Source organism: Propithecus coquereli, unplaced genomic scaffold (genome assembly GCF_000956105.1).
Source record: "Propithecus coquereli isolate 6110/MARCELLA unplaced genomic scaffold, Pcoq_1.0 Scaffold8, whole genome shotgun sequence".
In the NCBI taxonomy this organism is placed as follows: domain Eukaryota; kingdom Metazoa; phylum Chordata; class Mammalia; order Primates; family Indriidae; genus Propithecus; species Propithecus coquereli.
Genome location: NW_012154173.1, coordinates 2,665,071 through 2,676,781, shown reverse-complemented (window position 1 = coordinate 2,676,781; position 11,711 = coordinate 2,665,071). Strand labels below are relative to the sequence as shown.

Sequence of the window (11,711 nt, the reverse complement as noted above, 5' to 3'; positions counted from 1 at the left end):
AGCATAGAATTGAGCACACAGTAGGTACTCTCAGTAAATATTTGTCTAACGGTCAAAATGGTTCTAAAAGATTTCATCAGAGTCCTTTCCCAGCCCTGCAGGCCCCAGTCTGATTTAAGCTTTCCTAGCCCATAGATGGCCAGTTTAGAGCCAGACCATCTGACATAACAGCAAAAGGTCTATGCTATGTCCCTTTGCGGGGGGCAGGCCAGAGCTCTGCGTTATAATGAAGTCACCTTACTGAATGGCACAAATTCACACAGTTTAGAAGTCTAAGAATAATGATCTTGGTGAACACATACAAACCAATCAAAGCAAAATGAAAATGAAGGAACATTCATTTTCTCTTAGCCAATAGAAGGAAAGGCCAAGGTATGTAAGACATACACAGCAAAATACTTTGTTCTTTCTCTTTTATTTAGTCACAACACATCAGTACAACAGAGGTCAACCCAGTTCAGTGGAGGTTGTTTAAACTACACCTGCTAAAAGGATAAACCTGTAAAATAATACTTTTATAGCCCAAATCAAATTAAATAAACCAAAGAGAAGAAGGCAGGAAAGCCCTTTTAAATATCTCAACAACCACATTTCCATGCACCAAAAGGAAAATGCAACATAAAAATTTCCAGTCAAAATTCCAGGAAAATTAGGTTATGCATTTAACAGGTCCCACTGTACTATTCAATTGACCACTTGCACACCATGATCACTTATCCATGTTAACATCTGGGAATTTGAGATCCATGAGATTAAAAATTCACTGCATCACTGGGGCTGGTAATTGCAGGCAAATTCTATGCAATTATCATCAGTTTCCTCTCTACCAATGCTCCAAATGAGACCTAACCTACCAGCGGCTCTCTCCTAACTAAATCAGAACTGCAAGTCCTGGCACACAACAGCAGTTGGTCATAGGGATTCAGGGCCACTGATAGTTTGTACATTCACCTTACTGCTATAGAAGGCAGAGAAGTTACTAGTCTTCTTTCTTGGATAAAGCTGATCATCTGATTTGTCAACGCTTTGTTCAGAAATATAAAATTCAATATAGTCCCCCCCCAAAAGAATATTATTTATACAACACCTTAATCTGTCGAAATATTAACAAACAGAATCATGTTAACATTAAGCATAGTGGTTTGGAAAATTAATTCTAAAAACAGACCATAACTATACAAGGAGGAAAACAGACCAAAAATACTAAATGTTAAGATTCCCAAAACTTTGAGGCAAAAATGGAATCATTCTGGTTTACAAAGTAAATTTGGCACAGTACAAACCTATCAAAAAGTGTTGGCTTATACTATTTCAATTTAATGTTTTGAACAAAATTTAACAACTAGTTTTAAAAACTGCTAACACATGACATGATAAAAAAAATTTAAAAAGTAAACCAACAAACCTTTAGTCTTTAAAAAACAATTTATCTGAAAGTGTACCTTTTTTTTCTTTTTACTTTTACTGAGGACTTTAAGGTGGTGTTGGCAACAGTCCAGCCCAGCTGGGATTTTAAGCTTTCCCCTCCCTCATTCTACAACATCAGTTCTTTAAAAAGCTCCAATCTCCGTCCCCCAAGGTCTATAGGGCTTGCCAAGATTTGTCGCCTGCGTGGGTGCCGAAGGGCTCAGTGCATTGGGAGAGAGTAAGTGAAAGGACCCCAAAGAGAAGGGGAAAGCCGACAGGGAGGCCACCGAGGAGAGCAGAGGCGGCGAGAGTTTGGAAGCAGAGGTGACCACGGGGAGCACTGGTCCAAGGCCGCCGCTAGGGGGCGCTCGCAAGGCAGGCGCCTCGGGATGTGCCGAGGCCAACCTGCCCTGGTGGTGGGCTTCCGTGGGCGACGCTGTGGTGCCAGTGTTCCCGTGGCCGTTCTGGGGCAGCAACAGCGGGTGCGCGATGTGCGGGTGATGTCCGAAGGCGCTCCCCCAGGGAATGTGTCCAAGGCCCGCGTGGGCGCCGCTCGCGGCTTCCCGCTGGGAGGCGTAGTTGTTGAGATGTGAGACCAGTCGAACTCGAAGCGGGTCAGAGGCATCTAGTCCTTCAATGATGCTCAGGTATCGGGCAACTTCTGCCAGGCATTCCCGAAACCCCAGACTCCGATAGTCCATAGCAAGGGCGTGCGCGTCAAAGTAGCCTGAGGAAACGAACAAAAGAAAAACCTCAGGGCTTTGCTCATTTCGAATATTTCTTCAACCCCAAAGGCAGCCCTTCCTGGGAAACACCTACATCCTTAAGACAGGGCACTCATGGGTTCTTCCGAAAGTCCAAATATTTTGGAGTCTACTGAAATCTTTGCATTTATCAACATGAGCAGAATGTGTTTGCTAATGCAAGTTCAAAGCCCAATTAGAAGCTGCTGAGCAGAAATTGGAATTATACCCTACCAGCAGATGAAACTATGCTCATTCCTTTAATGTTTCCTCTCAACAACAACAAAAAATACATCAAGGACAGAGAAACCACAGAGCAATGAAATTCATTAGACACACAGATGTAAGTTATCATTGTGGAGCTCTTAGGCACTTGGTCCTCAGTAAAACATTTTCCTGATGGAGAAAGACACACAGACGGTGCTCTCCTGTTAGGTTTTCTCTATTCAACCACAATAAGTTTCTTTCCTCAAGAGTCATGTGGCAGTTCATTTTTTAAAATCCTGTATACAAAATTAAGACCACATATTAAAAAAAAAAAAAGCTCTTCCTCAAAATAGCAATGGACAAATAGGAGAGCCACCTAATCTGAATCAGGGCTGCCACAACTTTAGAGGACCTCAAAAATAACAGGTATTTTCCAAAAGATGCACTAACTCAATCTGCAGAGGTTTAGGGTGATGAATTCACTGGAGAAAAATTCTATGTGCATTTGAAATGTACTGACAGGCAATCGCACATACCACCAGCCGTTTTCTCCCCACTCCCAAAGAAAAATCAGGCAGCTACTGCACCAATCCTGGCCTGCAGCTGCTGCTCTCTCTACCCCGACCAGTCAGAGCCCCCAACAGGACTAGCAAGATGTACCTTTCCCCCCTGCAGTGTGCAGCATTTTCAGGTGATCCACCGTCATCTGCAAGATCTCGGCTTTTTCTAGCTTAGCAGACCCCTTAAGAGAATAGCAAAATACTGATTTGGCACAAGTTCCTCTGGGGAACAACTTAAAATGCACAGTATATATACATATTTACACATAAGATATACATATACTTACAAATACATATGCTTTGTGAGTTCTAAGGTGCAGACTAAAGCAAAACGAGCTGTCTTCACAAAATACTTTTGCAATGTGTACAAATTCATCTCCTAGGCACAAGCAACACAGCTATTTTCTAAAACAGATGGGGGTTAAGAAGGTGCGGATAGCTACACTGAGAGCTCTGCCTGCTTTCTCCATTACCTGCTTCTCAAAAGCACTGGGCACCAGCCTCCTTAACTCAGACAAACTGTTATTGATTCGGTCTCTTCGGCGCTTCTCAATTATCTGTAGGAAGCAGGCAAAACAAAGGAGGACATTTCCGTTACGACTGTAAATTAAAGAGAAGAAAAGGTTGTCCTTTCCGTTAATTAATTACAAAAAATAAAAGGAACATGGTAAAGAGACTCACGCCTCTCCGTCTTTTCCTGGCCAAAATCTGGGAAGATGTAGTTGGGGACATGGAACCAAGAGCCGAACTCAAGTTTCTGAAAGAAGGAAAAAAATCGCCGTTAAGCGACGGGAGGTGATCTGAGATGTCGCACCGACGCCGTCCCCGCACTCAGACTGTTTCAGCAACTTGGGCTTGAAAGCGCCGTGAGGGTCCCTCGCCACGGGTAGTGGCCAGCCCGCGACGCGCACAGGGCAGCGCGGGGCACCGGCGCGCCCCGGGCCCTCGCCCGCTGTCACCGCGGCCAGCCGCGCTCGCCTCCGGCTCTGGCTCTGCTCCGCCGCGGCCAACTCACCCACTCTCGTCCGCACTCTCCTTCTCCACCTCTATGGTCTCGTCCAGCTCGCTGTCCGAGGAGCTGTACTCGGGGTGAGCTCGCTTCATGCTGGCTGCGCGAGGGCTCCGGGGGAGGATCGGCGCGGCGGGCAAGGAGGAGTTAACAACAGCGGCGCCTCTCCGCGCTCGGCTGCTCGCGTTCCGCACACACTGATCCCGCTCACGCTCTGCCTCCGGTTAAAACTCAACCATCCCTTTCCCACGCTGAGCCCCTTCCCAGGGCCTTGGGGAGGCGGGGGACTGGAGAAGGCGGGTGAGGGGGCGGAGGGGCGGGCGGCAGCTCCCGGGCAACAGCTTCCCCCGGCCAATCGGCTGCTCGCTCCGCTGATTGGCAGCCGCTCAGAGTAGGGGCGGGGGCGAGGCCGAGGGCGCGGGCTGACCGCGCCCCCGCCCTCCGCGCCCGCCCCTGCCCGGCGGCGGTGCGTCGGCTCCGCGGGGACTCGGCCGGGCCTCCACTCTGGGGGAAGGAGGAGGCGCAGGCGGCGGTGGGCCGGCGGCGGGGAGGCGCGGGAGGCCGGGCCGGGACACAAGCCCGCGGGCGGCCGCGGCCCCGCCCCGCCCCGCGCGCCCCGATTGGCCTGGCCGCGCGCCAGGGCCGCGCCTGCAGCGCCGCCGGTGAGCCGCACGCGCCACGGGCCGTGGGAAAGTGCCGGCGCCGCGGCCACCAGCCAATCCAGGCGGACGGCGACGGCGACGGCGGCCGCGCTGGCGGCGGCGGTGGCGGCGGCGCTGGGCGTCCGCATGAATGGAGAAGAATGGGCAGGCGGGGAGCGGGGCCGCGCGAGGGCGCGCCGGCGGGGGCTGGGCGGCCGCGGGCCGGGCCCCCCGTGTGAACCTGTAATCGGAGCCTGGGCGCCGGCCGGCCCCGGAAGCCGCCGCCCAGCGCCACCGTAAATCTCGCCTGCGTGGCCGCCCGTGCCCGGCGGCGGGAGGCGCGCGCCGGTGGCTGGGCGGGCCGGGTGCACCTGGCCGGGCTGTGCGCCGGCCGCTCAGCGGAGGCTGCGGGGAGCCGGGAGAGGTGCCGCCCGTGCGCTGGGCGCATCCACGGTGGCCAGCATCCCAGGGCCCGGTCACACGGAGGGGCAGGACGTGGGTGCAGGGGATGTTCCTTTGTGGTTTCTGGGACCGTGTCAACACATACAGCCAGACTCATTTCCGCAAGGGCTTCCCAACCTCAGGATGGAATGGATACCCCTGTGCATCTAATTTCCGGGGAAGTGGAGCACTTGTTTTCTGGGCTGACTTGGGAAGAAAAAAAAAAACCAACGGTCCCTGGGGATATTCATTACGTTGGGGTTTTTGTTGGTTTCTTTTTTTTTTCCCCTGGCGTTGGCGGCCAGATCCTCTCAGCCGGCGACAGGGTGGCGGTGCTGGCGTTTGCGTCTGAGGCCTGCCTTGCTGACAGAATGCACGTCTCTGACCCTCACACGGTCACACATACACGCACACACCACCCCTCTGGCCTCAGTGGTGGCCTGGCTGTGTACTGGGTGCTACGGGAAGTTCCATGAGTCCCCCAAGAAGACAGATTTTTAAAAATACAGTTGTAAATCTTGGGAGTGATTCCTGATTCCAGGATTTGTAGAAGCAGGCGGGATGGTTGTTTTAAATTTGGAAATCTAGTCCTTCATTCTTTGCAAACGTGCAGTGCAGTTCGTATTCGTCTCAAATCCATTACTGCAACTTGCAGTCTCATTTATGAGAGAAAGCTTAATAAATATTGTTGACAATAACAAAAGACGTTTTCTTATCTTTGCAAATAGCTTCCCGGTTTCTAGATTTCATTAATTATTGATCTCAATGCCATCTTAACACATCTTGGATGCCACACACCCTGAATGGCCTGGGCTTAATTCTTAAGTCCTCTCTCAGCACCGCCCCCCCACCACCACCACGATATATTTTAATACAATCTCCTGCCTCCCACTGAAGCTCTTAATCCACTCACCATCACCTCCAGCCCTTCAGCTCTTCTTTCTGGACTCCTGGGCTTCCCTGTCTAGGTTGGATCCCTCCCTCAGCCACCTTGCATTTCTTCTTACTGGCGTCCCTGACCCCCTTGCTTCCTGAAACTGCACCCTTTGCTGTCTGTCAGTTGCAAATCCAAGATCAATGCCCCTATCCTGCTTTCTCTGCTCTTGCTCACTGGTTACAGCTCTCCTGAGGTTTAACCTCCAAAGCTCCTTCCCAACCTCCCCCCGCCATGTGTCAGTCAGGCACATCACCGCTCCCTACCTCTTCCCTCCCAGAACTTGAGGGTCCAGACATAGGAAACCATCCGACCCTCTCACCTCTGCTTTCCAGAAGTCCTTCTGACCTTCAGTTTCCTCCCCCAAAGTGACAGGCCACCCTGCCCCAGAATCGGTGTGTCTGCCTCCCCAATGGCTCTGTAAGTTTTCCTAGCCTCTGGCATCTACAATGAGTCATCCTTTCCTGCTTTGGCCCATTCCTGCTCACGGAGAGGTGTGGACAAGCTGCAGGTAGGCAGGTGAGAGGAAAAGACAGGGTGGGGTGAGGAATGCTTAACTCCACGTTTGGTACCTAAATGAAATATTGCTCACACGTTCATGATTACTTTTCTGTCAAACATGAGGTGCTTCTGCTTGTTAACTTTGACTCTCATTCTTTCACCCACCCACCAAAATACTTATTTAGTGCCTTTTATGTGCCCAGCACTGTGCTAGGGCTTGAGAATGCAAAGATGACCCAAAAGTCATATGGACCAACCTCCTAGAACTCACATCCTCGGGGAAAGGCAGACAGTACACAACTAAAGTAGTTATAGATGTGTCAATGCTTAGGAGCACTTTTTGATAAGGAAAAATGGGGTGAGGATTCTTTATGAGGTCTGCGAAGGCCTTTTCTGAGTTTAGGAAGGAATTTAAGATCAAGACGAGGTGAACTGGGTGGTTCTCTTATAACCAGGAAGGAAGGGGTGGGTAGGACCCCTCCCATGGGTGGTGGGATTAAAGGAGAGAGTTAGAATGAGTGCACCAGGCCCAGTTTTCCCCCATCTGCTATATTCCTCCCTGCTGGGGGCTTTGAGCAAAGAACTACTTTAAACTTCTTTGCGGTCCCCTAAATGCAAGGCACATCCTGCAAATTGACCCATTCTCCAGCCTGAGTGGGGCTGCCTCAGCCTGGCCCCTCAGGAAAGGGGCTTTTTTCCAACGGGGGATGGGTCATGGGGAAGTGTTGTGTTTTATAATTCATCTGTTCCGAGGGATCACCCTTTTTGAAGTCCCTTGAAGGCCCATTTCCTTGCCTGGTCTGTAGAGTCTAGGTTTAGTTGCTTATTTACATTTCTGCAGGCTGCCTTTCTCTGTGTTCTTTTGCAGAAGAGATACTCCAAATACTCTAAAAGAGGTAGATACTCCATATTTAGGAATTCTCAACAGGTACAGGCCTCCCTAGAGGAGAACTGGTAGAACCTCCAGAGAGAAAGAGCTCATCCTCAAAGCACAGCTCCAGCATTTATACATGAAGGAGGCTTAAGGGTGGCCAATTGGTTGGAAAGGACACAAACATTAGCCAAGTAGGAGATCACCCAGGAGGAAGTCCTGAATCTTCAGTTATCCATTCAGCAGCTTTGGCCACTGTGGAGGTCCCTACTTTGTTGCCTCTGATGAGGCCCTTTCTCCAGCAGTTGCTGGTGACTGCAGGCGATCTCAATGTAACAGGCATGGGAAGTGGTGCTCAGGAGGGCAGAGGCTACACCTACAGCTCTGAGAAAAAAAAAAGAATGGGCTACCTCTGAGTTCTTTTAGTCAATGGCTTTATTCATTCTGGGGCAAAGGTCTTTTGTCAAAACAACTGTTAGGTGAAGCCCGCCAGCATTCAAAACCTTTCAGGGCTTGCTTGTTTAGGAATTCACTGGACAAACTTGTATAAAGCCCCTAGTATGTGCTGGGGACTTAGCCAGTCCTAGAGCAATTAGGCTGAAAAACCACGATCTCTATGTAGCTGCTCACAAGAACTTCTTAGCCACATGACATTTCAACCTCAATAATCTTATCTGTGAAATGGCGATATTAATAATAATTACCTTACAATGTCACAGATTAAATAAGATCAGTTATGTAAAGGACTTCACAACAATGTTTGGCCATTAGTTAGCACTCAATAAAAAGCACCTGTTATTATTAGCTATTAACATACCTGTTCTACCTGTGAGTAAATAAACTGAGTACTAGGTTCCTCCTAAGTTTTCTTCTCATACTGTTACACATCTAATGAGGTTGAAAAGCAGTATAAATAATTATGTAGTAATTGGATATATGAAAACAGTGTCTCTAGAAAGTAACAGCCTTTTAACATCAGAAGGAACCACCAGTGCTTCATGTTAAGAGCACTAGATTGTTTCAAGTAAAACAAGCATCTGCTTGCTATTCATTATTAGTGAAAGTTGTGCTTTCTGAATCTCTTATTTAGAAACATCTCCTGGCCGGGCGCGGTGGCTCACGCCTGTAATCCTAGCTCTCTGGGAGGCCGAGGCGGGTGGATTGTTTGAGCTCAGGAGTTCGAGACCAGCCTGAGCAAGAGCAAGACCCCGCCTCTACTAAAATTAGAAAGAAATTAATAGGCCAACTAAAAATATATAGAAAAAATTAGCCGGGCATGGTGGCGCGTGCCTGTAGTCCCAGCTACTCGGGAGGCTGAGGCAGAAGGATCACTTGAGCCCAGGAGTTTGAGGTTGCTGTGAGCTAGGCTGACGCCACGGCACTCACTCTAGCCCGGGCAAAAGAGTGAGACTCTGTCTCAAAAAAAGAAAAAAAAAGAAACATCTCCTGAGCATGTAGTGCTGTAAGTACACGTATAAATAAGCTATGTGCTTCTGGCGTTCAGAGATGGCTCCTTTATAAGAACACAGATAGAGTCACCCAAAACTGTCATACCAGAATTTTGACTAAGTGCCAGTTTTCCTGTGTTCCTCATGCTTGCTGCTTTCTCTAGATGCCGTGTTTCAAACACCAGATTGCCTTGTGGCATGTCATGCCGTGCAAAAGTGCACTTCCACTATCAACTCTCCTAATTGAGGTCAGATGTAAGACGCCTTGGTGTTCACCTTGAAGGAATTGTTTAATTGGAAACCCAACAGGCAGCAGTGTGGTACAGTGGGAAAAGGAGAGGATTCCAAGTCGCCTACCTAGGTTTGAGTCACCCTTTAGTAGCTGTGTGACTTTAAGCTCATCGCCACACCACTCTCCTTCAGGCCTCAGTTTCTTCATCCATAAAATGAGAATAATACCTCAGCATTTGTTTTGTTTTTTCAAAATGAGAGAAGGCATTTTGTCAAGTGCTATACAAATGTTATGCTTTATACTTACAAGTGATGATGATGATGATGATAACGTGGGCTGCTTCATCCTGAGCTTTGCTGGGCCATTTACCAAGAAGCTTTGGTAGGTTTTTCTGGCTCCTGCCAGTGAATTACTTCACAATGGACTGCTCCATCATTATTAAAAAAAAAAAAAAAAGATGTTTAACATATCACAGTGTATTTCACAGAACATTAATGTCTCAAGATGCTCTGTAAATAATGTTTCCAAATACACCTGGAAAAGTACCCATCTCTTGGAGATCTCAGGGCACATTAGAGTATGAAAGGCTCAAAGAAGTTCTAAGTAAAGAAGTCTTATTTACATCTAACAGAGCACTTCCCAAACTCAACTACAGCACTCTTTTTTCACGTTATCTGCTAATATTCCATCGAAATAGCATCCCAAGGAACACACTTTGGAAAATTCTGTCCTAGCATAAGTGTGAATGAGTTTTGCTTTTGATTGAAGACTGCTGACCTACAAAAAAAATTAATCATAAGTGAAAAGCAACTTAAGAAAAATTATTACTAAGTCAGGTGCTAAAAACTTGCTGAAAACTTTCATAGCTTTTGCTTGAAAGTTCTTTGCTGACTAATTTGAGAAACCAATTCCTTTTAAAAAATAGTTTCTATACTTTTAAAATACTTTTTAATAGCAAACACCTTTATGGCACTTACCATATGCCATACACCATTTTAAGAACATTACATGTAACTGATTGAATTCCCACAGCAACCCAAGAAAGAGGAGTTACTATTTTCTCCAGTTTTAGAAGACAAAGCCAGACAAAGAGAGACAAACTTCCCCAAAGTCGTATCTGAATCCCTGCCACTGGTTTGATTCCATGACACCCTCTTTTCCTTGAAGAGTAATTTACAGTGTGTTCTTTCCTCAGTTAAATGATGCAAATACTAATATATAGCATATTCTTTTTTCAATTAAAATAATTCCAATAGTAATTTTCAGTGTATTTTCACAATTTAAATGACTCAACTACTTTTTATTTTTACACTTTCAAGACAGTTACAGATATAAATGAGATAAGTCTTAGAGTATCACAAAAGGAAGTTTAGGAACATTATTTTTTGGAACTTGTACCAAGTTGCATTCAGTGGAAATGAAGACTTGTTTCCTAGGTTGCCTGGCTGTGGATACAATACTGCATTAGATCTGGGTTCCAAGTTCTTCATAATTTACTACTTTCTTGTGTTCATACGTATTTGTTATAAATAAATGTTAAATGATTTTAAATTATTAAAGTTCAAAGTATAGCAGAAGATTCCAGGTGAGCCGCAAACTCACAGCCTATGTCTTTGAAACTAGCAGGCTGCCAACCCCTAAGTCAGTAGTCCCCAACCTTTTTGGCACCAGGGACCAGTTTAATGGAAGACAGACCAGGGTAGGGGGATGGTTTGGGGATGATTCAAGTGCATTTCATTTATTGTGCAGTCAAACCTCTCTGCTAATGATAATCTCTCTTTGCAGCTGCTCCCCGGTGCTAGCATCACCACCTCAGCCCCACCACCTCAGTTCCACCCCAGATGACCAGGCATTAGATTTTCATAAGGAGTATGCAACCTAGATCCCTTGTGTCCACAGTTTACACTAGGGGTCATGCTCCTATGAGAATCTAAAGCTGCTGCTGATCTGACAGGAGGCGGGGCTTATGCGGTGATGAGAGCGATGGGGAGCAGCTGTAAATACACATGAAGCTTCGCTGGCTTGCCGGCCTCTCACGTCTTGCTGTGCAGGTGGGTTCCCAACAGGCCACAGACTGGTACCGGGTCCTTGGCCTGGGGGTTGGGACCACAGCCCTGAATAATCTATTTGCTTGAACTGTTACATGCTGGAGCTTTGGTTTGGGGTTGAAAAGGATTTTTTTTTTAATTTTTACCTTTTGATTCAGGAGCACAGGGCAGAGACATGAAAGAAAAGAAGAATCAAGGGGACAGATTTTGAGTCTCAATAGAGAAAAGGCTTAGGACCAGAAGTTAAAGGAGCTATTTGTATGATAGATAATTCTGGTAAGAAAAAAAATAATGCTGCATCAGCACCAGGGTGGCAATATGCTGCAGAGAGCTAGGATGGGGTCATTCTGCACCACCACCCCATACCCCCAACACGTGTGCATACGTACTGTCACAATGGCACTCTGAGGCTGCAGGGAGGTAGACCAGTGGAAGGCCAGGGGCTTGGCAAAGCATCAGTCATAAGGAGGGCCTGGCTATAGAGGCAGCAGCACAGGCCTTCACTAGTAGGATGTCGCTGACAAAGTGTTGAACTCTGTCCTGAGCATCAGTGAGGCACCGCCTAGGTGAGGCTGAGAACTTAGAAAGGGGCCAAAGTTCTACAGTCTGGCAGGAAGGATTAAGTAAGAGTGATTAGAATTTGGGCATTAATGTGACCTCCTTTGTACT

At 47.5% G+C, this 11,711-nt stretch overlaps 1 protein-coding gene across 3 annotated transcripts; it reads right to left on the bottom strand.

The window, feature by feature from the left end:
• Positions 1-396: 396 nt before the first annotated feature.
• On the bottom strand, positions 397-4,221 carry HEY1 (hes-related family bHLH transcription factor with YRPW motif 1). 3 transcript variants are annotated; one of them, XM_012663196.1, is made up of 5 exons: positions 3,933-4,221; positions 3,599-3,674; positions 3,379-3,474; positions 3,018-3,099; positions 397-2,134 (listed from the first exon to the last, which is right to left on the bottom strand). In XM_012663196.1, the coding sequence occupies exons 1-5, from the start codon at positions 4,019-4,021 to the stop codon at positions 1,551-1,553; spliced, it is 927 nt and encodes a 308-aa protein (XP_012518650.1). In that variant the 5' UTR covers positions 4,022-4,221; the 3' UTR covers positions 397-1,550. The 3 variants fall into 3 exon arrangements, with proteins under 3 accessions (XP_012518650.1, XP_012518651.1, XP_012518652.1); XM_012663197.1 differs by having other exon boundaries at positions 3,391-3,474; XM_012663198.1 differs by lacking the exons at positions 3,018-3,099; positions 3,379-3,474; positions 3,599-3,674; positions 3,933-4,221 and adding an exon at positions 2,570-2,630 and having other exon boundaries at positions 1,495-2,134.
• Positions 4,222-11,711: the final 7,490 nt, after the last annotated feature.